Raw genomic sequence first — 27,271 nt, forward strand, 5'->3', positions numbered from 1 at the left:
CTGTGAAGAAGACATCACGATTGATGTAGCCTTTGGCACTGGAGTGTGTGTGTGTGTGTGTGTGTGTGTGTGTGTGTGTTGGGTTTCTCCACTGCCTGTTGGATTTTTGTGTTCATTTTGCTCTTCTTTCTTTTTTTCTCTTTAATTTTTTTTTCTCTTTAATTTGGGTGGGGGTGGTGAGTTAACAAGTCTAGCCTATTCTGAAGAAATTCTCAGTATGTTCATAACATTATTTTGAAAAATTGTCTAAGGAAATTTGATAGGTTATTATTTTGATAGGTTATTTGATAGGTTATATATAACTAGTTCTGTAGTTCTGTGTTTTTTATTTTTTCTAACTTATATATTTGTATGTGTGCATTGTGCCTGTTTGCAGCTCCTCTGTGTGCATTAGATCTGAAAAAGTTGTTGGAGGTCTTATCACTGTGCTGGTCTCTGCCTGAACTTGGGGTTTGCGTTTTCTCAGCTGTTTTAGAAGGTACCAAGCCCCAGTGGTCCTCTTCCTGCCCTCTTATGAATTTGGGGTTACAGGAATCCAAACTCTGTTGCTCATGATTGTTCAGCAAGTACTTTTAACAACCCAGCCTCCTCTCGAACTGCTGGTGTCTTAACTTGAGCATTCCCAACAGTGGCTAAGTGCTGCCATGCTGCCTTCTTTGGGTAGTTCATTCATGAAACTGTGTGGAACAAAGGTCTATGATGTCCAGTATATAAGTGTCTCATGCAGTGGTACTCTAAGTTAGTTTGACTTTTAGCCTTTGGTGCTCCAGGTATACTTTTCTTTTGTACTTGCTAAGTGTCCCAGTTTTAGTTTGATTGCTGTTACAGAATGCCATGACAAAAGCAGTTTAGGAGAGAAAAGGGTTTAATTTAGCTCACAAAATTACAGTCCACCATTGCTTGGACGTTAGGGCTAGCAGGAACATGAAGCACCTAGTCACATCCAGTTAAGAGCAGAGGGAAAAGGAATGAATCATGCTTATGCTCAGTTTGTTTTTCCCATTCTTACATGGTACAGGACCCCAAATCAGAAAATGGTGTCCTTAGAGTGGCTGGGTCCTCCCACCTCAGTTAGCAAAATCAAGACATTCTCCGTAGATAGTCCCATAGGCCAACTAATTTACATAATCTCTGGTTGGAAACTGACTTCCCACAATAGTCTAGATTCTACTAGGTTGACAACTAAAACTAGTGCTCTCCGGGAGTCAAATTTGCCACAGACCAACTTGTAAAGAAGGCCACATGCCTCAAATACTGATGGCCCTTTGTCAACACATGTACCTGAAACCAAAAAGGAAGCTGTTTTAATTATGGACTCCTGTATCCCTTAGATCATGAAAATTCTGCTCTCAACTCTTAGTAATTGAGGATTTATGACTAGGGATTCTCTGCTTGGTCTGTTTGGGGTGCTGTTACAAAGTCTCACAAATTACGTAATTTGTCTTTGTTGACTTTTGGGGGTTGAAGGGCTTTTACTATGAGGCTGACTCAAACTCTGTGTAGCCCATGATAGCCATAAACTTGTGATTTTTCTGTGTCTCCCAATGCTGGGATGACTGGAATGCACCACTATACTCTACTTGAGATGAATTTCTCAGTGCTAGAGGCTGGAAAGTCAAATCAAAATATTCAGAATCAATATCTAGAAGCATCCTGCTTTCTCACAAGATGACTTGTGACTCTGTCCTGGCGAAAGGGTAAACAACTTCCCTGGGTCTCTTACAGGATTGACCGCATTGCTGTAGAGTCTGCCCTGTGTCTCCCAAAGTTCCTCCTCTCACCACTAATACCTTGGAGAGTGGGATTCTAAAAATCTGAATTTGGGACTTACAGTCCTTCAGGAGATTCAGCGGGGCCTGCCTTTCTGAATCCTGACTAGGAAAGTGAAACTTTCTTTTCTGTCTCTTCCGTTTGCATGCTGGCCAGAGCTAAGTATGCGCCTTCTGGCTCTTGATACTTTCTTTTTTTTTTTTTTTTAAATTTATTTATTTATTATGTATACATCATACAGCTTTCTGCCTGCGTGTATTCCTGCAGGCCAGAAGAGGGCACCAGACCTGATTATAAGTGGTTGTGAGCCACCATGTGGTTGCTGGGAATTGAACTCAGGACCTCTGGAAGAGCAGACAGCGCTCTTAACCTCTGAGCCATCTCTCCAGCCCGATACTTTCTTACTGTTTCTCTGAAGCCTGCCTCCCTGCTGCTTAGCTGTTTTCTGTCACGTGGCTGACCTGCATGCTGACTTAACTTGAACAACATAGTTTTATCCCCTTCTTGTCTCCATTTTTCTTCTCTGGGAAGATGCCAAGATTTACAGGTTGCCTGCCTTTTATTTAAACTATGATAATTTCTCCTTAAGTTGAAAGGAGAAAAATCTAAATGTTGGAGAGAGATGCAGACATTTAGATGGGTCCTAGCCCTTTGACATTTGAAAGGGCTGAAATTATCACCTATAGAGGTCATGCTTAGAGCCATGAAATTAAGTTACCTTTTTTAAAAAACAAAACAAAACAAAAAAAAAAACAAAAACAAAAACAAAAATAATCTCAGGCTCGAGAGATGCCTCAGTGGTTAAGAAAGAGCACTGGCTGCTCTTCCAGAGGTCCTGACTTCAATTCCCAGCAACCACGTGGTAACTCACAACCATCTGTAATGAGGTCCAGTGCCCTCTTCTGACCTGCAGGCACACATTCAAGCAGAACCCTATATAGATGATAAATAAATCTTTTTTTAAAAATCTTAATGTTGTAAGTAACTTTACTATCTTGGGCTGCATTCATGGCTATCCTAGGCTGCAGCCAAGTAGCTGGATACAGCTAGTAGATATACTTTATTTTTTTACTTTGTCTGTTTGTTTTTAATGGTTCTGGAGATTGAAGCCAGTATCTGTAGCATGGTGGGCAAACAGTCTATCACTTAACCTCCTCTTCCCCACCAGACTTGTAGATCCAAGGGTAAGTTTTACCTTCTAAAAAACTAGTTGTATTTTTCTTTCTCCAGCCCGAACTTAGTCTTAGCCCAAAATCTGCACGAAATTAGACTTTTGTCATAGGGTTCCATTCATTCTCCCTTCTCACTTTGTTCTGTATTTCCTAATGAACATCTTTGGTGTCCTGATCTAAAGCTTCCTGGTTATCAAATTAACTATCTTGCTAACAAATAAGGTCTTATTTTGTTTTTCTTCAGTTAAAAGGCAGAGGTTGTTGAGTCTAACAGGTATTAGTGGTCTGAATGTACTCATGAGAAGGCAAGAAACTAAATTAGAGGGATCAATTCCTAAAATCATAGTTTATGTATACATGTATGCCTTTCCCCCATTTTATTCTGTTTTTGCAACTTAAGTTTCTGTAGCAAACACACATGCGCATGTACGCGGGTGCAAACCAGCTTTTAATTTATTCTTTTTCTCTTGAAGGAAATAAGGTGCTTCAAGAAATAGTTTTTAAAAATAGATTAGCATCAAGATTAAAACAATTTAGAACAGAGTTTGGGAAATGCTCACATTTCTTATATTCAGTAGTTATATTAATGAGTACTTATTTCAGTTTGTTTTATTTCAGCTTTGGCTAGATCAGAATCTAAGAGGGATGGAGGCTTTAAAAATAATTGGAGCTTTGATCATGAAGAAGAAAGTGAAGGAGATGCAGATAAAGAGTAAGGACATCTTCCTCCCATATTTCATACGAATGAAACTTTTCATTAGAAAATCTATTTATATTTTGTAGAATTTTTAAAATATATTTTTTACCATAAGAAAAGATAAAGCAATATTTTATTGGTAAATAATTTTGTTTATTTCTCAGTCTTAAATGTATGTATGTAATAAATATTTTCTAATGATTGACAAACAACTAGACAAGTTTTCAAACTACAGTAAACCTCCACTTCTTAAAGGCAACCTTTTCTGGAAACAATTTGTCAAGCCTCTGAATTTTGTATGAAAGATTAAGTCTTCTACTTTCTTTATTTTCTACTTGTGACCTTCGATTACCACTTTGACCTTGGATCGGATTTCCACCTGGGAAAGCAACACCGGTCTAAAGAATATGAGTGGGCACTGTCCAGATGAAGTAGAAGCAGTGTCATACCCAGTTCATGCACTTGAATCCATCCAGTGTGGAATTTTACAGCACAGGAGTGGGTTTTGTTGTGGGCTTTTGGAAATACTGTAGGCCTAGTTCAGGGCCGTAACTGGGAAAGTGCTCTTCCATAGAGCACCATTGCCTGTGATGAGAGTTACTCACAGTAGTACTTTCCTACAATATGATAACCATGATGCAAATTCAATACCATTTTTAAGCTCTTGGTTTATTTACACTTTTTCTACTGTCCAGAGACATGTAAATATACAGAATTTTGGCAGAGCAATATATTTTTTCGTTATTTTTTATGTTTTGGCTTTTCAAGACAGGGTTTCTCAGTATAACAACCCTGGGTGTCTTAGAACTCCAGACAGGGCTGGCTTTAAACTCACTCACAGAGATCTGTCTACTTCTACCTGCAAATTGCTAGAATTATAGGCATGAGCCACCACATCTATAAATATATTTTTAGAAACTATGTTCTCTTAGTTTTTTGGGAGAGGGCTTCACTCTGTAGTCCAGGCTAGCCTACAGAGTATAGCTACTATATAGCTCAGAGTTCCCTTGAATTTTTAGGTAAACTCCTTAGCCTCTTTAGTGTTAGAATTATAGATTTACTTCATCACACCCAGCTTTTTAAGAAAGAAATCTATTTATAAGTTATCATTCAAGTATGTTGACTAAATATTTGAGGTATTTTGCATTCAGTATTTTAAGTAATTTTATCTGAAAGAAAAGTTTGAACTGATAAATTTATTTCATAAGATTAGTGTCTTATGGTCATCTTACCCTTTTTTAAAAGTATTTTTAAATTTGGTATTTATGTAGTTTTGAACAATGGCACTAAATATGAAATTGTGACAAAGATATATCTTTCAGAAATTTTAATAAAAATTTTATAAGAATTTTTGTATTAATATTAGTATATAACAGAGTAATGAAATAAAACATTACATTTTTATTAAAAATAGCTTGAGGTTTACTAGAAATAGCTTGTGTATAGCAGAATTATCCAAAAGATATGTTTGATTCCTGTTCTGGAAGATTTACTGTGACTATTTTTTAAATGATCCATGAAGGTACCATCTTGTGCATCTCAGGTACAGACTGCAATTTTCAATTCATTGTGTTCCTCAGGGATCCGTTCAGGCTCATGTTGAGAGGCCCGTGAGCTGTTCCTGTGTACTACAGTGTGGTGCCTCAGCTTCCGAGTGCAGGGTGGATCTGTGCTCCACTCGGGTGGAGTTGGGTGGTGCTGTGACTGTCACTGCCCCAGCAGCAGCAGCAGACTCAGTTTTCCTCAGCTACCTTCCATTTCCTCGATGGTGCTCTGCTTCTGTAACTTCTCTCTTCCGCTCTAAATGTCAGCTCCCAGAAAAGGAAATACGGAGCAAGACTATGAATACAAAAGTCTATAGCCTGAAAAACAAGGGCATGTGCTCATTTAAGGTGGGGTCAGCAGTAGCTTTTTTTGCCCATTTCCTAGGTTTGTTCATGAGTGTGTTGGAAAGCAGCCTGTTGTATAAGGTTATGGTTATTTCCATGCTGTTGTGGCAAGGATGCTACAGAGGACACATACATAGTTCCTATATGGGAAACCTGAAATGACTGCTTGAGCCTTTGCAGCAAAGTTTGTTGATTCCCCCCGTTAGGTGAGCAGTGATGATAAAGCAGATATTTTAATACTTAAACTGTAACTATTGCTTAAGCTTTCTTCCTTTATTTTCTGTATAGTGGGGCAAATCTACTCAGTGTAGAAGATGAGGATTCTGAAACCTCAAAAGGAAAAAAGGCAAGTGTTCCTTTAAAAATAATTTTTCTTTTTGTATCAAAAAAAGTTATTTAAAACAATTTGGCTGGGCGTGGTAATATGAACCTTATAATCCTGGCACTTAGGAGTCATGGAGGGAGGCTTGCCACAAGTTCAAGGCCACAGAGTTTGAGGCTGTGTCATTTTTAAAGAAAAGGATTTTTATGCTTTTTACTGTCTCCCACCCAACCTCTGTCCCAGCGCTCCCCTCTCTGACTCCAGACACAGATAGTTGTGATTTTTTTGTTTGTTTGTTTATCTCTAAACAAATGTGTCTTTGTTAGTTCGTGTGTTTGCCTCCCACTGGTATTAAAAAAATAGCTAAATAAACTGATAAAGGAGAAAGATTTATTTTGGCTCGGTGGTTGGTAGTGTACTGTACATAGTTTTCTAGTCTCGCTTTCACTTGGAATTTGTGAAGGCCGTCTATAAGACACCATAGAAAATAGCTCTGGGGGTGGGGAGGTGTCTCAGTGGGAAGTTTTTGCTCTACAAACGTGAGGACCAGAGTTGGGAATCTCCAGGACTTTGTGCATGCCCGGCACACGCTCTACAAACTAAGCCACGTCTTCCAACATTCCTCAGTAGTATGTGGCTTTTATTACTTGGAAAACTGACGTGGGCCAAAATCTCATCTTGATTTTTGTGAACAGAAATGTTTTAACTATGAGATTGATTGTACATAAATGACTCAGTTTTTACTTGTTAATATTCTATTTCTCTCTCTCTTCAATAATTTGAAGTTTTACTAAGACCATAAATAATAAAAAACTAGTCAAAGAAAGGAAATAGATATACCAGATATTTAAAATAGTGCTATGTTGCTTCTCCCCGTCCCCTCTTTCTTTCTTATGTATACAGTGTTCTGTTTGCATGTATGTCTGCGGTCCAGAAGAGGGCACCAGACCTCATCACAGATGGTTGTGAGCCACCCTGTGGTTGCTGGGAATTGAAGTTAGGACCTCTAGAAGAGCAGCCAGTGCTCTTAACCACTGAGCCATCTCTCCCAATTGCTTTTTAAAAAAAAGAAAGTGTGTGTGTGTGTGTGTGTGTGTGTGTGTGTGTGTGTGTGTGTGTGTGTGTGTGTGTGTATATGTGTGTGTGTTGGGAATGCATTTGTACTTGTGCTCCAAAGTTGAATTCTTTTCTTTGACTAATCTTTAATTATTATTGAGGCAGAATTTCTTGCTTAACATAGACTTTGCTGACTTCATTCATCCCCTTTCCTGCGTATCTGGTCTCTGCTTTCCAGATGCTGGAACTTCAAGTGGTCACCATGTGGTCACCATGTGGTCACCATGCCTGTCTGGCTTTTATGTAGGTTCTGAGAATCTAAGTGCATTGATGGGACTGTGGTGTGGTCAGTTGGTAAAGTACTTAGTTAGCACCAGTTAACAGGAATGGTGGTACATGCCTGCCTGATGGAGGTGGCAGAGTCAAAGGTAGGTGGGAGGCAGAAGTTCAAAGCCAGGCAAGGTTACACAGAATACTCTGCCTCCAAATACACAGCCAAATAAAAAAAAAAAACAAAATAATAAAATTAATTACCTTTCCTAGAGCTAAATATTAAGTATAACAGATAGCGAGGAAAGCCTTTTTTAAAAAGGGACTTGACAATATAGTAAAATATTTTCTATGAGATTTATAGTTCCTAACTGTATTTGTTAATATCCTGACAAAAAATCAATTAGGGAAGAAAGGGCCTATTTGCTGACAGTTAGAGGAGGCATAGAGTCCACTAGGTGGTCAAGGCACGATGACAGGAGTGTGGGCCAGCCTGGCAGTCAAGCAGTGAGCCAGTTTCCCTTGCTTATAAAGAGCAGGAAGTGGGAAGTCACTCTTGGGGACATTTTCTTCAGTACTCCTTTGCCTCTTAGAGGTTCCACAACTTTCCAAACAGGACCACCAGCCAGGAATCAAGTGTCCAATCCAAGCATATGAACCTATGGGGACATTTCATATGCAGTCCACAGCATAATGAAACTAGAAGCACTGATTATTTTATTGCTGACCAAATTGATCTAACCCATGAACTACATCAGCGAAAGCAAGGGATTGGAGAGTTTGTCTTCTAGACTTTGACTTTGATGGTGGCATTAGGTTGTTGGTAGATAGTTCCTCATTCAGGACAGAGCATTGCTGTGTAGCCTATGCTGACATTGAACGCTCCATCCCCCTGCCTCTTCCTCTCCAGTTCTAGAGATTTAGACTCGGACCACCATATCTGCCATCAAAAAGGCTCCTTAATCAGAAATATGGATGAGGGCCTGGTAAGACAGCTCAGTAGGAAAGTGCTTGAGAACCTCAAATTCAGCCTCTTAGCTGCCTCTGGCTCTCAGGTGCTCATATATAAGAATATGTCTCTGCAAGTATGCCTCTAATTCTGCCATCAGTTTTCAGTTTAAATCTGCTTCTAGTGTTCCTAACATGACATCAAAATCATCCAGAGAGGTAGCCCTCTAATGCAGCTTTTATAGTGAAGGCATATGGGAGTTTTGTTGTTTTGTTTGGCCTTGAAAAGGCAGGAATCCAACACTGATCTCTGAACATAGTAGGCAAGCATCTACCTCCAAAAAATAAAAAATAAAAAGTGTCACGATCCCATTATCTACTCGGTTAGCTCTGTGGTTTTTGCCAGTTTAATGTGTGCCTGTGAATTCTTCAGTAGGATGGATAGAGGTGCTTTTTCTTTGGACTGGTGACTAAGACAATTGCCACATTTATCACTTTATTCCAGACTAGATCCCATAGTCAGACCTTGATAGTTTGTTTTATTTAGTGGTTTTTTTGGATTTTTGAGACAGGGTTTCTTTCCCTGTGTGTCCTGACTGTCCTGGGACTTACTCTGTAGACCAGGCTGGCCTCAAACTCAGATCTGCCAGCCTCTCCTCCTGGGTGCCGGGGATCAAAGGTGTGTGCTGTCATTGCCAGGCTAAGAATGTTTTTTTAAAAGGAGGGAAAAGGAAGAAGATATTAAAACAGATAAGGCTGAAGTAAGATGGGACTGTAGGTACCAGTTGCTTGCTACACTTGTTTGGAGAACTGCATACATGAAATTGGTAAATAGATAATATAAACAAAATTAGTAAAAAGAGATACGTGGTTTTCTTTTGTATAATTTTGAAGAAATTATCACTTAGAACTGATGACTGGGACTGGAGATGATGCAGTGGTTAACAGAACTTGCTGTTCTTACAGAGGACCTGGGTTCCCAGCACCCACACAGTGGCTCACATCTGTCTATAACTCCAGTTCCAGGAGATCCAGTGCCTCTTGTAGCTTCAGATATCAGTGCCTCACACAGTATACTTAACATATTTGGGCAAACACTCAGACCTATTAAAAGAAAAGAACAGAATTGAGGACTATAGTGTCTGAAAGCATCTGGTTCAGAGAATGTACCAAAGATAGGTTAGTTAAATTCTAGGGCTCTCGCCAGGCTCTTGTTAGTGTGTTTATGTTGATATTTGTAGATGAAGGCACAGATTACCTCAGTTTGTATTGATGTAGAAACTTTGATACTGGGGCAAAGACATATTTCAGTACTATTCTATTGATACAGCAAGTCTGTTAAATAGTGGAAATCTTAGTTGTTTTTAGTATTATTATCAATTATTGTTGTTGTTTTGATTTGGTTTTGCTTTGTAGAAAGAAAACTAGCCCAAGACCCATTATCTTAATTTTCTAAGTACCTTGGAGGAGATTTATATGAAAAAAATATATTACCTGTTCCTGTCTTAGAAAAAGACCAAGCCATTTCCATCAGGTCTGTTCTGCTGCTGTCTTCTCGCCATATACCCCTCCCCTCTAGCAGCTGTGTACTGATTTTCTTTTCCATTCCCTTCCTTTCCCTGTGCTGCCCTCCCTTTCCTTCTTTCTTTCTCTCATTCCTCTTTTCCTTTCTTTGAGAGAGTTTCACTGTAGGATCCTGGACTGGCCTGTATAGACCAGGCTGCTCTCAAATTTGTGGGCAGTCATCTTGGCTTTACCTCCCAATCTCCAGAGTACTGAAATTAGAGGCCATTTTGCTCTATTGACATTTGAATTGTGTGATTACATTTATGCGTGCTTGCGTGCGTGCGTGCATGGGGCAGAGAAGAATTTGAATCAGTCAATTCTTTATGTAAGACTTGGAGACCAAACTCCCATTTGTCAGACTTAGTGGTAAGTATCTTTGTCTATCTAGTCATCTCACTGACTTTTTAAATGTGTAACCTAGGCTGGCCTTGAAATTGTGATCCTTCTGCCTCCACCTTGTGTGCTGTCATAACTGACTTGTTTTTAAATTTAATGAATTTGAGATGTTGGTAAATTATCACATGATAGTATATATTGACTCTTTAACATCTGTGGATATTTTTGCAGTTAAATCGGAGATCTGAAATCGTTGCTACTAGTTCTGGTGATTTCATCTTGAAGACTTATGTAAGGCGAAACAAGACTGACGGCTTTAAAACTTTGAAAGGCAACGCAATTGGACTTAACATGTTAAGCAACAATAAGAAACTGAGGTACATTTAAAAGTTGGATAAATGCTTTAAAAAGAGAAAGATTGCTGTGTAGGTGGTGTAGGTGCTTCACGATAGAGAAGGTAAAGACGAAGTTTAACGTTAGAAGCCAAACTACATTTGTACTCAAATGCACATTTCTTTGCATTTGTTAGCAGGTTGCATAGATCCTTTGAATCTTAAGAATTTTTTTCAAGCTCATTGCCTGTGAATACTGGTTAAAGTTATGTGCTAACATACCTAGTCTATGTCTTTCTGTTGTTGTTGTTTGTTTTTTGTTGTTTTTTTTTTTAAGCCAGCGAACCCCTGTGATCTGAAGGTCCTTACCTTGGCAGTGCTGGCTGGGGCCCACATGCAGTGTTGAGTCTCGCTTTTTCAAGGATAATAGGGATCTGAACTCAAATTCTCAAGCGCTTGCTCCTTGAGCCATCTCTTCAGACCCCTTTCAGTCCTGAATTAGGATTTAAATTTGTAATCATTTCCTTGCATGTTGCAAGAAACATTTTAGTGTGTGACATCTCATGCATTTTCTTTAACACAAGTAAGTGGAAAATCAGTCACAGTCTTAGAAGTCAGAAGCCTCATAACATGGATATTCACACCCCGCTTGTGAATATGTTCAAGTTAGTAGCAGAATTAAAGCTTTAGACTTTGGACTTCTACTCTAGTATCCCAGTCTATTCTTTTCCCTTGGAGTTTGGAAATACTTAAAACGATATTAGGATGTCTCCTAGTGGATAACTGTAGATACTTCATTGGGCTTAACTTTTTTTTTTTTTAATTATTATTTTAGGGTACAGTTTGGGTTTGCACTCGGATTTTAAATGGTAATTTTGTCAATGTGTATACAATTTTTTTTATCTGTTCGAACTGTTCTTTGTTTTTTAACGTGCAGTGAAAACACACAAGCTACGGCGTTATGTTCTGGAACTGTAGTTCATGGTAGACGCTTCCATCATGCCCACGTACAGATGCCAGGCATCAAAACGGCAGCTCAGAGGTGAGGGCCTCATTCTCTTACATAGAAAAGTGCACACCCCTTTCATGTGTGCAACTTGGCAATTTTCATTGTCTCTGAAGAGTTATATCTTCAAAATAATCCATGAGACCTGTTATATTTTGTTTATTTTATATTTGCTTTTTAGAAAGTCACAGTTTTGAGGAGAATTTAAAATAAGAGCCATTTGTTGTATTACTTTTTAGGTCTAAGAAGATATTTAATGAAGCCGATACATAATACTGATGTTACTGTACTGGATTGAACTGTACTACTGGTAGTTGACCTAAGGAGCAAAACTAATTCTTACTATTTTCTTGTTGTATAAGATTTCAGTGTATCAAGCAGATCCTATTAATTTTAAGTGTTTGGTTGCTTTTATAAATTTAGGAGTTTTCACTGATGTTGACAGTACTGTTTCATCCCTAAAGTTATTGAAAGTAATATTGGGAAAAGGTTTAAATGATTTTGAACTTCTTCAGAATCATTTTTAGAATGTTACGATCTCCTTTCAATTAGTTCAGAATTCTTTGGCTGTAGGAGTTAGTCATTACACCGTAAATACTGTATTATAACTGATAACATTTATAGTTGGTGTACAATTTACATGGTGTTCTTTTTTTTTTTTTCTTTGCCCCCTCCCCTGGTGTTCTTTATTTATAAGCTTGTTATTTATTCCTTCAAAACAGTGTTTCAAACCTTAGAAATTTGCTCTATCTGATGCTTACATAGACTTACTAGATCTTTAACTTAAAATCTTTAAATCTTTCTCATAATTTAAGGTAATTAAATGAAGAAAATTTTTTCAAATATTTTACTATAGTTTTCACATAAGATTCTCTAGAAATTTAGTACAAAAGACAGAATTTACTGCTCACACCAAAAACTTGTTTGTAATGTAGGGTGCACAAGCAATTCAGGTTCTCTGGCCACCATGGGGCTCTAACATAAGGATCGAGGATAAAAAGTAAGATGTGTGGTCACACAGCTCCACGTCAGAAGGTTGGGTTGTGTTTTGTTTATCCTAGGTCTTTGCCTTATTGCACCTTGTATGTCTAGCGATGTTCATCTCTGTGGTATTTAGTTTGAAGACCTGATGGTTTTTGGTAACTGGAATTAATTCATATTCCAAGAGTCAGTAAAGCTGACCGAACGCTTAGGACCAGTAAAGAATACTTTACAGATTCAAATGAGCAGGACAGTCTGCTCATGTTTGTCTCAATCTTTATAAAAATAAACACTTCTTTTTTTTTAATTCTATCATCTGCCTTTTAAAGGATTTTAAAGTTCAAAGTCTAGTCATTCAAGTTCCTCTCTGTGTTATTCGTTCAAAGAGCAAAGTGATTTGTATTTTACAAAATGGGTGTAGATGAAGAACAGTCTGAAGACTAATATGACAGAGTCACACATTAACTAATGACTCATTGTTAGGGACAGGACAGTGGATGAATGAATCCATATGTGGTGTCATATGCCTGCAATCCCAGCACTCAGGATGCAGCTGAGGCAGGAAAAATGCCAGGGATTTGAGGCCATCTTGGGTTAGGGAGTTTAAGGGTAGTCAGGGTTACTGCATAGGGAGAACTGTGTCAAACGTATGGCCCTAGGTTCTATCGGCAACAACTCTCCACCCTAGCAAACCAAGACTTTGTGTAAGTTCAGTAGTGCAGCTGTGTAAACAGAGAGTGAGACTATCACAGCAGAGCTGTGCTGCAAGGGGATTTAACTTTGAGTGTGCGTCAGAGACACTGAGCACAGCTGACGGGCCTAAAGATAATCTCTTGTAAATGTCGTTTCCTTAAGTCCTAATTTGATATTTAAAAAATATTGCAGAGGGGTTGGGGATTTAGCTCAGTGGTAGAGCGCTTGCCTAGGAAGCTCAAGGCCCTGGGTTCGGTCCCCAGCTCTGAAAAAAAAAGAACCAAAAAAAAAAAAAAACCCAAAAAAAAAATATTGCAGAGAACAGTTTTTGGAGAGTATTGGGACTTATGTTTTTAAGTCAGATCTGCAAGCTAGTAATTAGTAATTTTTAAGGAAGTTTATTTTTTTTTTAATCTGAAAAGGGCATTAGGGAAAGTTGTTAAATATTATATCAGTTTTATTTTATTTGGGGCAGATGATTAACTTTCTCATCTGTTTTCTTACTAAAATTCCAAAAGTTATTTTATATATTAAAGATGGACTCATGCACTGTCATGCTAAAGGAAAGTAATAGGAAAATGAACGGCAGGTATTTCAGTCGACTTTCATTGTAGCTTCATCCCACTTTATTTAAGCAGACTTAAAACCTAGCACATTTTATAGTTTTGTGGTTTCTGATAAAAAATTTTTTCTTCGCTTCCTTCACAGGATTGGTAAAAATAAATCTAGGGGGAAAGTAAATAAATGTCTTTAAAGACATGTTTAATGCAGGGAGGTATGGCACATGTCTGATGGCACATGTCTGTAAGTCATTGCTTAGAGCCGAAAAGCTCGAATCGGGAGTTTGAGGCCAGCCTCTGTTCTTTGTTGATACCTTTTCTCAGATGCACGCACACACACAAAACCAACCAAACCAAAAACGTATAAAACCATGCATGAAAAACTGGGTCCTAGTATAAGCAAGATTTAATTATTAATGGATGGCTCCAACTTGGGAGAAGTTTTAAAGTCCTAAATCAATATACAAATATCAGGATTAAATTAGTGTTTATTTTACTCCCTTTATTTTGAAGTTTTTATTTTAAGATTATTTTTGTTTTTAATTATATGTTTGTGTGTAGCTATGAGTCCAAAAGTGCTCAGAAGCCTGCCAGAGGTATTGGGTCCTCTGGAACCGGAATGGTAGGCAGTGGTGCATCCCTGGTATGGGAGCTAGAAGTCAGACTTGGGTCCCCTGTGAGAACAGTATCAGCTCTAACCTCAAAACCATCTTCCCGACCCCTCCTTTTATTTATTTATTTATTTACTTTGGTTCTTTTTTTCGGAGCTGGGGACCAAACCCAGGGCCTTGCGCTTCCTAGGCAAGCGCTCTACCACTGAGCTAAATCCCCAGCCCCCCTCCTTTTATTTTTAAGACCCTAGGATAGCATTAGTTATAAAAGAAACTTTTCCTTCATATTTCGTATGAAACAAAAACTTTACACTTTCAAGTCCTACATTATTAATAATAACTTCCACATGTTTAATCTATTTTTATATATACACCCTTTTGGGGTGAGATTTGATAGTACATACATTGAAGCTTCTCATGAATGCCTGTAATTAGACTGTGTGTGTGTGTGTGTGTGTGTGTGTGTGTGTGTGTGTGTGTGTGTGTGTGTGCGCGCGCGCGTGCGTGCGTGCATGCGTGTGTGTGTGTGTGTGTGTGTGTGTGTTGTGTGACTCTGTATGTTGCTGAGGATGGAACATGGGGTTTTTACTCCCACTGAGTGACGACATTCTCTGTCTCTAAAATGTACTTTCCTCATGGAAAGGAAAAGAGAGGTAATAATAATTTCCTTCTCTTCCTCTTGGCTTGTCAGGAAGAACCAATCCTATGACTTTATCTTTGTTCTAACCTATACAGTTTCTGGGTTGTGTACAGGGAAGTCTTAGAGACAACAAAGCAGAGCTCTAAACTCTGTTTGCAGAGCTCTTGGGATCAACATTACGATGTTAGAAGCATCTCACTTAAGTCCTTACCATTTTCTAGGACTGTAGCTTTGGTGTGGGAGAGGGCTGGTTTGTGTTTGAACTTGTTTATATTTTCTTGACTTTAATAGGAATGTGATGTTATCGTGTTTTTCTGTCACCTGACAGATATACTTAGTAGCAAAGATGTATTATTAGTATTCAGATGTATTAGTATAGATGTATTGTTTCTTCACTATTGGAATCAGTTTTAATGTGTCTTTTGAGTGCTGCTCTTAGGAGATTTACTATGCTTTGTTCCTTAATTTGCTAGATTGTATTGTTAGCTTCCTTGTATAAATTTCAAGATTTTGTTACTTATGTTTTACTTACAGTTTTGATCATTTAAACCTTTATATGATTAATAACAATAGTTTCAGAATGTGAGTTTTATTCTAAACAGAAGACTGCAGTGTTACTTTTGAGTATCTCATGTTTTCTGGAATTTCCATGAGTTGTGGAGAAATATAGAACTTTTATACACTGGCTTCATAAAACTTGTGATAACAATATGGTTATAAGCCTAGACTTTGTTTTGTGTACTAAATAACATACAATATTTATCCTAAGACTGTTGTGTAAAACAAATTTTACCCTAAAAACTTTGTGTCTGATATAATAAGTTTAAAATTGTTGAAATTTTTTAGCTTCTAGGAAATGTCATTATTTCTTGAAAATTATATCTATTCACTGTTGTAAAATAATCTGTTATGGAGTGTTTTACAAGTAGAACCCCTTTGAGAATTTTCATGGTTTTGTCTATCCATGTTTTCCTGTTAAATATGTGATTACTTAAATTATTTTATGTTGACCACAATTGAAAAAAAACAACCATTAACATATAATACATGCACAATATTGTTAAAACAAATTGCTCATATTGATAGTTTGACTTGTTAACTGCAATGATTACAACTGCAATGATATATCAACAATGAAGTCTCCTCTCACATTTTTTTCTTTTTCATGTTTTAAGCAATCAGGACCGAAAAGAAAGGTAAGCTTAATGAAATTAGAACATGGGTGTAGCAATAAAATATCAGCTTATTTGCTTTTAATAATAACCTGAATTGGAGTTCACCATTAAAGCTTACTATTTAGTGACAGAAAACTGATTAATAGTACATTGCTATATTTTGGCATGTGGGTGATGTTTCAGTATAATTCTCAGTGTATAATTCTTATCACATGGATAGTTATTAGGTATTATATTATTATATATTTACACTGATGTCTGACTAATGTTCTTTAAAAAATAGTTTTCAGTGTCTTAGTAGCAAGGTTGCATACAGTTAAATCATCAAAGTCTTTATGCCAGGAAGACAAGAGTAAGTTAAGACATGAGGAGCAGGAGATTGAGGACAGTGTGAGCTAAATATAAATAGCAAGGCTTGTCTACATCCTGGAACTCAGAGTGTAGACCAGGCTAGACTTGCAGGATAATTTAGCATGCTCTGTAAATTGGCCTGGGGACAATTTTTTCTTACAGAATAATTCTAAGTGACATACGTAGATATTGCTGTCCTTTGAGTCTGGACTGAGTTTGCGACCGATTACAGTAAAGGGCAGTGGTGGCTTCAGAACAGAGAACACAGGTAAAGTTACCTGAGGAGGCGGCCAGGGTAGGTCAGGTGTGGTGCTTTACAACCTGCAATCTCAGTAGATCCAAGTTGCACAAGCTCAGTCCAGTCCACGAGAGATTTAAAAAGGGAAAGACAGCCATTGCTACACAGAGAGACCCTGGAGACAACCGGGGAAGGAAAGGGGAGAGAGAGCTGGGATGGACATGCACTCACCTCTTAATTCAGCCTCAGGAGCTGTGTCCCCAGCCTGGAAAACTACAGTTTAAAGGGAATAAGATTATGAGTGGGGGTTCAATTTTCTTATCAAACAAAAATACTTTTATATAAACAAAAAAGATTCTTGTGGGCAAAGGAAGGGTCAGAGGGATAAAGTTGCTTGCCAACAGGCTTGACAAACTGAGTTTCATCTCTGGGATGCATATGGAAATGTTTTTATTAAGCTTAAGGAATATTTTTTTATGCCTACATTTTAGTATAATTTAAGAGCAGCTTATTTTTCTAATTTGTGTGGAAAAGCATTGCAAGAAAATTTAGAAACAGTAACTATGAAATCTGGAATACAAAAAATATATATATTTTAACACATTCTAGCATTGTGGTTATTACATGATATTTATGTATTCATTCTTATTAGCAATGCATGGTAGAACAGAGTGGGCATAGCTCACAATGCAGCATATAGATTTTATTTTTCAGAGTATTTATAACTTAAATAGTGGAGTTTCACTAATGATATTCATCATTTCAAAATATTTACTGTGTCTGTTGTCCATAATTTAAAAAATAGACACAGAATTACAGTGGAATTATTGTGTGTAACTTTTGTGTATGAATCTTGCATATTTTAAGCTTACTGTAGTATAGTTAGGGCCCCATCATGTGTTAAGGTTGATTTTCATCCTTGCCTTGAACTCACTGTGAAACTTTGACCTCCTGATCCTTCTGCCTTACCAACTGCTGGGATTGTTGGCATGTGCCACCATGTGCCACCATGCTGAAAACATGCTGAGCTAGATGCTGAAAACGTGCCTCTTAAAGATGAACTTGAACATGTAAAATCGATTCTTTCACATTTCATATGTATGCAGTATGAACCAATCTCCCCCATTATCTTCTCTTGTTTCCCAGCGTCCTCTTCCTAACATGTGTCTACCTATCTTCCCTCTTTTCTCCCCCTCCCTTCCTTTTTTCCCTCCTACCTCCCTTCCCTCCTCCTCTTCTAGTCATTGCCCTCCCCTTGTGCACAGCCCTCTGCATTATTTAGAGCTGCTTGCTTGAACATAGGTGAGGGATATTTTACTTAAGCAAGGGCAACTTGTCACTAGCTACATTACTAAGAAATACTACTCACCCTTCCCCCAGTAACCATTAACTGCCTATGGCTTCTCAAGGAGAGAACTTCTCTATGAGTTCTTCCTTCATCCAGGATGGAATGTTGATGGGCCCACACTTATGCAGGTCTCGTGTAGGTGAACTCCACTACTGTGAGTTCATGAGTGCAAACTGCCCTCCTAAGCCAAAGAAAATAACATTTCACACTCCTCCCCATTCTTCTTCTACCACTTCCCTACCACCCCCAGTGTTTCCTGAGCTTTAGAGACAGTGTGCCTGCAGTATGTGTGTGTATGTCATGTTTAGAGCTGAGCACTCAGCAGTCACTTATTCTTAACACGTTGGTCATTGGTGAGTCTCTGTATTAACTGCTGTCTGTTGCAGATAGAAACTTCTCTGAACAGGGCTGTGGCAGCACTGTCCTGTGGGTATATAGTATATAAACATTGAGAAGGCCGGCTGACTCCCTACCAGGACCTATAAACCTTCCCAGTCAAGGTCTTTTGACCAGGTCTGTAGTACCAGGCATGAATTCCCTCCTGTGCAAAGGACAGCACACATCTAACCAGCAAAGAGTGGGGTGCCCCAGTAACTTCATCCCACTCTCCTGCCAGTGGGCACGTTCTGACATGATTGGTATTATAGTTCATCGGGTTTATAACAAGGGTCAGTGATAATTTTTCTTTCTTGCCCTTCTTTTTCTTTGTACATTGTCTTCACATATCCCAGACTGGCTTAGACTTCTATGTATCTTTTTTATGACTTGTGATTATTAGTAATTGGTCTGTGTGTGTATTTTCCTATGGTATAGGCACATAAGCACAGGTGTCTTTGGAGGGCGGAAGCATTGGCTCTTCCAACTCTTCCAGTAGCTGGAGCTGTAAGTGAGTGTGTGTGTGCGTGTGTGAGTGTGTGTGTGTGTGTGTGTGTGCTCCTCTGCAAGAGAAGTTAAGATCCTAACTGCTAAGCCATCCTAGTCCTCACCTTCAACTTCAACTTCTGGTCCTCCTGTGTCTACCTCTTGAGTGATACACACACACACACACACACACACACACACACACACCCCACACACCACATAATTACACACATTTGCAAACAAATACTACACAGTGCAGGAAGCAAACTCAGGCCTTTGTGCAGGCTAGACAAACAAGCATCCACCGAGCTAAGTCTCCAGCTCCCTTTTCTTCATGGTACCCTTGTCACCACTGCTCAAAAGGCAAGTCTCTTTTTTCTACCCCTAAAATTTATGTCATCACAGACATTAAAATGTTGGCAGAGTAGAAATTGTTCACATGTTCCTGACACTGTTCTAGTCATTGTTGCTGACACAGTGTGCTGCGATTCAGTTCTAAAATTGTCATTGTGTAATTGTGGGGCTATGGACCAGCTAATCAATTCTATTGGTCCTCAGCTTTTTCATCTATGAAAATGTTAATAATTATAGCTCGAAAGGTTATCAAAAGAATATGGAGTTAATAGGAAACTTCTGAACATTGTACCTGGCACATAGTATTCATTGTTTGCTGATTGCTCTTACAAATGCATTACTGTCTCCTTCTAGTAACATTTTTCTTTGTCACTCATATTTTTAGTGCTTTGAGTTTTATGTGGAAATATTAAATCCTTGAAAGTATTCATTTGTGATTTATGTAACCAAATTGCTCTTTAGTGAATGGACACCATTGAACACTGGTGTGAACATTTATAAATAAATAGAATAGCTTCTTTAATTTCCTGCTGATATAAAATGAGTATTTGTATATACTTAGCCAGGCTTGGAAAATATCTGTAATAACTCCTGAGTTAATGCTTCTTTTTTTTTCCCCCCTATGGTTATTTTCTCTTAATACTAGATACAACATGCTTGTTTTTTTCTCAGAATTAGTATACTTAGATTTACAAAAGTATACTATTTAGGACATTTACTTACTGAAGTTAGGTTTATTATATATTCTATGTTGCACCAAGTGTGGTGGCTTATAATTGTACTTACACCACGAAGGCAGGAGGATTGCATGTTTGAAGGTAGACTGTTATATAATGAGGCTTCTTCTAAAATAATGATAGCTAACTGTGTATTAGGTTTGACAGAGTAGTTTAATATGTTTAGATAAGTTTATTTCTGGCTATCATATTCCATGACAAGATAAAAGCTAGATTTCATTTGTTCTATAATTGATGGATTTGTTTGATATATTTTTGTACTGATATTATCAATGTCTTCAAGACCAGTTTTATATAATACTTCTTTTTGTTCAATATTTATTTTATTCATTGATTACTTTTTAAATAACAAAAAATTGGGTGGTATTCTGTTGGGTAATTTGTTCAAACAGATAATATTTTTAATGTGAATGTCATAAACTGGTTAAAAGACAGTTTCAAGGGGTTGGGGATTTAGCTCAGTGGTAGAGCGCTTGCCTAGGAAGTGCAAGGCCCTGGGTTCGGTCCCCAGCTCCGAAAAAAAGAACCAAAAAAAAAAAAAAAAAAAAAAAAAGACAGTTTCAAGAGAAAAGGTCTAAATTTTGTGTTTGAGGAATAATCACATAGCTTCTAAAGTAATTCCTTTGGAAACTGGCTAAAGGTAGTGTCTGGAATAGCAGCTACTTAAGGCTAAGACAGGAAAGTCACTTGCATCAGACAGTTTGAGACCATAAATGAGTCACTTTTCTAAAAAATTAAAAATTAAAAACTGAATCTGTATTCTAGAGAGGTTGAAGGTGTAAGTGGGATACCAGCACTGTTCTCTAGTGTAGTTCTGTTCTCCTAATGCAGTTTTATTTTATACTGTCAAGTTTTAGCATGATACGCTGTGGTTTCTCTGAATAAATGTAAGTGGTCCTTTGACTTTGCCATTTTGAAAACTTCATTTTCTATTTGAATGAAATCAAACAAATTTCATTTTATAGGAAAGAATACCCACCTCATGTCCACAAAGCCGAAAACAACCCTGTAATGTTAAGTCATGGCCAAGGCGGAGGTAAGTGTACCGGTTGTTGTTAACCTCTGAAGGGTTTCGAATTCCTGCAGAAGTACAGAGAGAGACTACAGATACCAGCTTACAATACTCTGGGGCCTACTAGAAATCATGTTAAAGCTATTACTTTATAACAGTTCATAGCTTTTTCATTTTAAACTGTGGTCTTATGTTGTCAGGATGGTTGTAAAATTGGGTGAGTATAACTTAAAATCTTTGGATTATGTTATGTTTTTGTTAAAGATTCAAGTTTTAATTATAGATTAGCTATAGTTTTAAAATAGTTTTATATTGGATAGTATCATATTTTAATCCACAAATAACATGTATCAAATGTATTTCACCAACAAATTGGTTTTCCTTATATAAAATAGTGATTTTATTTATTTTAATGGGTATATGGAGTTGCATGCCTCGGGGTATGTGTGGTGGTCAGAAGACAACTTGGAGGGTGTCTTCTCTTCCTTCACCTTGTTGAGGCAGCCTGCTTTGTTGTTCCTGCCACACTGTGCACCCCAGCATACCTGCAGCTTGTTGTTCTCTGTTGTGTTGGGCATCAAGCCCAGGGTTGTATGCAAACCACGTAAGCACTCTACCACCTGAACTACTTCAGCCCAGCCCTACTCACCCAGAGAGGAACATAAAGTTATACTGAGATGCTACCTCTTTTCTTTAATTATATTAAAGGTAATGGAGCCCTCCAGTTTTCAGCTACATTTGTGTATTGGGCAGGTGATCAATGCCTGGTTATAGGATAAACCACAGAACTAGCATATTGGATACAATGCTGTGTTAAAATCACAGTCAATTTTAGTATTTCCTTTGGAGATCGCGTGCTGTGTTTCTATCATAGTTCGTGGAATATTTTAAAAGAAATCACCGTAGTACTAACAAGGTGAAGGTAGTGGATAAGCGTGCTTGAGTATTTGTGTTAGACAACCTGACTCTGAGCTCCCACACCCTTACAGGTGGACAGTGAGACTCGGCTCCAAGACTGCCCTCTAGCGTCCACATATGCACATGTATGTGCATGCCTGTACTCAAGCACATTACATATGTTACCACCACCATCATCAAATGAATTTTAAAATGTAAATAAAAATTAGGTTTCAGCTATGTAAAATGATTTAGTTTTACATTTATTTATTAGGGGTGTGTGTGCGTGTGTGTGTGTGTGTGTTTGTGTGTTTGTGTTTATCCCAAGTCTCACCTCCCATGTGCAAAGTCCAGAAGACAGTCATTTCTGTATGAGTCCATATTTTACCTCTGAGCCATCTTGTTGGCCCTCAGTCTTCTTTATTACAGTATTTGGTCCATTTTTTGAATTTAGGGTATATTTAATAACAAGTTTTAGTGAGTTATTAGGTATATGACTTTGCTAGTATTAACAAGCAGTTTTGTAATAAAAAGTTAGTGTCTGAACTATTAAGTGTAAATATTTTAGGCATTGTCAAAACACATTGGATTTCGTGTTGTTTGTTTTGTTTGGTAATATTTTCAATTTTTTCCAAGCATGTAGAATAGCATCTATATAATGATACATTAAAGCCACCCGTACCTCCCTGCTTTTCATTTTATTCCTTAAGTTTTCTTTTCTTTTAGTATTTCTCCAAAAGTTCAGAACTAATTGACATTATATGCTATCTTTGAATATATATTTTGATTACATATCATGCAATTATGTCTTAGGATTACAATTACAGACAGCCGATAAATCACTGCTTAATTCACATGTACAAAGAAAAGTATCCTCTTATATTCAATCAGTCCATTTTATTACTTAAATACTTAATGTGTAGTGAGCATCTGTAACTTTGGAGTTTGCACCTACTGATTTTAACCACAATGATCAATTATATTTGGAAAAGAAAAATTGCATCTGTCAAAATTGCTTCTGTCTTGAACATTTACCTTTTTTTGATTTGTTTTAATTTTCTAAATGGCACTGTAAAATACTTCTTATATAGCTTATAGTATGTTGGACAACATAAACAATCTAGAAATGATTTAAAGTGTAGGTAGATGTGTACACAATAAAAGTCTTAAGTACTAGATTTCTTACAGGTGACAAGCCTTTGCAAATTCTAGTCATCAGGAATCTTGTAATTATGCCTCTCATATACAAAGAGAAGATAGTATGCTCAATTTAAAATATTATGTATACTGCTATATTTATTTGTATTTTAATTAAAGAGTATTTGTATATAAAAAGCATTTGGCAGAAAACTGATTCATATTTCAGTGGAATAATGCACACAGATTTTGTGTTCCATTTATAAAATCTAGTGAAAATGTGTTTTTGAAGAAAGGATTTTTTCTTTATGTACATAATTGAGTTTAGTTTATATATATATATAAAAAAATCTGAGTAGGACCTGGTGTTGCAAGTCTTTAATCCCAGTACTTAGAAGCAGATAGATGTCTATGAGTTGAAGGCCAGCCTGGTCTATTTAGTGAGATCCAGGTCAACCAAGGCTACATAGTGAAACCCTGTCTCAAAATAAAATAAACAAATTGGAAGCCACATGTTGATTAAAGGGACTGAGGGTTTCCTTTATAGCACACTCTGTGTTAGCTGGTCTGGTCTGTTTACTCCTGGGCCTTTCAAGTCCTCAGAACCCCTGTTGAAAGTCATGCTTTTAGACTATTTTGCTGTAAGTTAATTTTCCAAGTAAGATGTTATATTCTATATACCTGTGTTTATGTTCTGTCTGATTTAAAAAATGTTCTCTATGTTGTTCTGTACAAAGAGAGGGATAGTATAGCTTGTAGTGACCATTTGTTTAGAAATTGCAAAGTATCCCTTATAAAAACCACTAACATCTGGATGCTCTAAACTAGTGTGTTTCCTCAGGTGCAAAACCTCCATGGTATTTTTTTAAGTCTCTCATGTCTTTTTGGCTGTAGGCTAAATCTTCAAGTTCTAAGTTTATTATTTCTATTGACACATCATCTCTTCCCCTAAATTCCTCTGCCTTTCTGCTTCTCTGCCTCTGCCTCTGCCTCTGCCTCTGCCTCTGCCTCTGCCTCTGCCTCTGCCTCTGCCTCTACCTCCCAAGTATTGGGATTAAAGACCTGCACCACCACACCTCACTATTTTCACACTTAAATGCATCATATAGTTCTGTCTTCATGCAGTTCAGTAGTGTGGTGAATACCTGTCCTGTTTTATCTTTTGTAGTTTTGGGGTGTTAGAAAAATGTGTGACTAAAACCTGACTTCTCACAGCAGACTGGCAACAATAGAAAAGTACAAACAAGTATTTTATTATTAAATGAGTGCTAATAGAAGTACTGATTAGGTGCCATGGAAACTGGATTGATTAATCAACCGTTCATTTGGGTAGACTTTGCTTGTACAGAGAGGAATATATGGAAGAGACAGAAAGAAAATACTCAGTAAAAATGAACCTCTGTGAAGTGAAATACAGAATCAAAACATAAGGTTTTGCAGTCAGAAGAGAAAAGGAAGTTGGACACAGTGGTATGTGGCTGTGCTAGCATTTGGGGTCTAGCAACAGGAGGACGCTTACACTTTTAAGGCCAGCCTGGATTACATAGTGAGTTCATACCAACACAGTTAACATAGCTAAATAAACTTCATCCTAAAAAATAGAGAAGAAGAGAATAAAACAGTCAAGTAAAACTACTTAGCAAAGCTGGGAGTATGTCAGTAGAGCAGTTACACTAAAACGTCCTAAAGACAAACCTCTTACACATTTCTAAACAGCTACTACCTCACAAATCCCACAAGTAGCATCCCACAAATAGCCTAAGAGTTAGTTTAGTTTTACCTTTTCTAAACCTTTGTACCAAATGTTTGAATTCCTGTGTTTTCTTATTACTAATCTAAGAACAGAGCTAAGTTGGAGGGAAACAGGCATGTGTGTGGTTTAGTATAGTGTTTCTGTTGTTTTACTGCTCAGCTAAATAAAATGTTGTCATAGTCTGCAGCAGCATGGAAAGCCTGCTGAGAAGGGAAAACCAGGTAAGAGTAGTTTGGACATTATTACTGCCTTAATCTTAAAGGTCTTGTTTTTGTTTTTTACATGTATTTTGTGTGTGTGTGTGTGTGTGTGTGTGTGTGTGTGTGTGTGTGTGTGTGTGCGCGCGCGTGCGCGCGCATGCGTGTACATGTACCCAAGTGAACAACTTTCATGAGTTCCCTTCTTCTGTCATGTGGATCCTGAGAATCCAATTCATATTGTCAGTATTGGTGACAAGCATTCCTGCCTATTAGCCATCTGGTTCTTCTTTATCATATATATTAGACACTATCCCATTTTATCTAAAAATTAGAATTTGAAAACATGGACTTTAATTTTTCTATAGCAAAGATCATGTGGAATCTATTAAATTTAAATTCAGTGCTTTTCACCCCCACTTCCTTTAGACCATGTAATGAAGAAAACTGAAGATTCAGAATCGTATGTAGAGCCTGAAGTTAAGAGGAAAGTACAGCAGAAACGGCACTGTAGCACTTACCAGCTTTCTCCTCTGTCCCCTGCCTCAAAGAAGTGTCTGACCCATTTCGAGGTAGGTAGAAATGTGCTCTTACTAATTACTTAGTATTTTCATTACTATGTTGACATTAATCTTGTGACCGTATGTGTGAGTGTGGTCCTGTGCACGCCGTGGTGTGAGGTGGAGGTGGGTGGACAGCCTTTGGGAGTTAGCTCTTCACTCTGGAGCCTCATGATCAGACTCAGGCCTTCAGGCTTGTAGGCTTTACTTGCCGGGCCATCTCCCCAGCCATTTCATCGTCTTTATGCTCATTATATTCTAGGGGATCTTTCATCATATGACCCAGAAAAGCTAAAGAGACGTAACTTTTTTTTTTTTTTTAAGTAATGTGGTTTTATTTGGTTGGCTTTTGTTTAGAGAGAAGGTCTTACTCAGTACCAGCCGACCTATAACCCAACAGGCTAACGTCCACTTCAGTCTTCTGCCTTAGCCCTCAGACTGTTGATTACAGGCATGAGGCATCATATGCAGCTATTCAGTTGTTAAAGCTTAGGGTGGAGAGGTAGCTCAGTTAGTATGCAAGCTCTCACCAGACAAGTCTGAGGGCCTTAGAACCAGTGTAGAGCCAGCTGTGATCGTCCGTCCATACATGCAATGCAGTGTTCCCAGAGTGAGACGGGAGGCAGACAGGAGACTCTAGTGTCAAAGTAGACCTTGTCTCAGAGTGAAAGAAAGCAAGGGCTGAAGTGCACGGTTGTCCTCTGGCCTGGTTTATTCATTTATCTTCCTTTATCCCCTCTCTCTCTTTGCACATCTCCCTCCTTCTTCCTGATTTCTCCCCCAACTCTTCTCTCTCCCTCTTTCTCTTTCCTTCTTCCCTGTTCCTTTCCTCCATTCATACTAAGTTACACACAAAGAAAATAAATTTTTTCTTTGTAGAGAGATGGCTCAGTGGTGAAGAGTACACACTGCTCTTTCAGAGGAACTGAGACCAGTTGTAAGCACCCAAATCGGGCACCTTCCAAGCATCTGTAACTGTAGAAGGAAATCTGGTGTTTTCTTCTTGGCACTGCAGGAGTCTACACTGACACGTGCGCATACTGCCCCAACATATGCATAATTTAAAAATAAAGCAAATCTTACAGGAAATATTGATTTTTTTTTTTTTAAACTTTCTGTTCCACAAAACCCAGTCCTGTCCACCTGTCGTCTCCCTCCCCTTCCCCCTCCCCCCGGGGTGGGGGTGGGGGTACCTAGGACTTGGGCACACTGGGCAGGACCTGATCCCTGAGTACCCTCAGTCAGAGTTCTGTAACAGTGTTCATCAGTGGGTCTGGCTGTATTTCAGGGTTATATGTTGCGTTTATTTGCCACAACTTTTTATACTATTTCCATCTGGAATATTTACAGCAATTTCTTTTGTTTGTTTCAAGATAGCTTTGGCTGCCTTGGAACTCGATTTGTAGACTAGGCTGTCCTTGAACTCATAAAGATCCACTTGTCCAAGTGCTGGGATTAAAGGTATATGACATTACTTCCAGCAATTCCAGTAATTCCTTTCCTTTTGTTCCCCTTTAATTTTAGACTTTTTTTTAAAAAAGGAAATTGTTTTATTTTTGTGGGTGTTGAGATGTGAATTCTGGGCCTGATAATAAGTGTATCAAGTACTGTCTCTTCAGCCCTGTTTAGTTATTTGCATTCTCATGAGCACATGGTTCTTCTTTTACTTGAGTTAGAGACTTTAACTTTCATGTATTTTGGTGTTCAGGTGATGCCTACCTAGTATTGTTTGTGACCATCCCTTCCAACTGTCCCTGGTGTGTTTTGACACATCACTGTCATTCTTCCAGGGCTTCATTACT

General features: G+C 38.0%; 1 protein-coding gene across 3 annotated transcripts in view; it reads left to right on the forward strand.

Moving 5' to 3' along the window:
- Senp6 (SUMO specific peptidase 6) overlaps nt 1–27,271 on the forward strand; it is an 83,689-nt gene that overhangs the window by 15,769 nt on the left and 40,649 nt on the right. Inside the window, exons 2-8 of one of the 3 annotated variants that reach the window (NM_001106842.2) lie at nt 3,561–3,654; nt 5,817–5,874; nt 10,258–10,403; nt 11,296–11,400; nt 16,025–16,045; nt 20,879–20,949; nt 25,339–25,481. In NM_001106842.2, coding sequence (NP_001100312.2) covers nt 3,561–3,654; nt 5,817–5,874; nt 10,258–10,403; nt 11,296–11,400; nt 16,025–16,045; nt 20,879–20,949; nt 25,339–25,481 — 638 coding nt within the window. Of the gene's footprint in view, nt 1–3,560; nt 3,655–5,816; nt 5,875–10,257; nt 10,404–11,295; nt 11,401–11,603; nt 11,675–16,024; nt 16,046–20,878; nt 20,950–25,338; nt 25,482–27,271 lie in introns of those variants that run through there. The other 2 variants (XM_006243436.4, XM_039081161.2) reach the window with 2 other exon arrangements.

This window comes from Rattus norvegicus, chromosome 8, assembly GCF_036323735.1.
Source record: "Rattus norvegicus strain BN/NHsdMcwi chromosome 8, GRCr8, whole genome shotgun sequence".
Taxonomy (NCBI): Eukaryota; Metazoa; Chordata; class Mammalia; order Rodentia; family Muridae; genus Rattus; species Rattus norvegicus.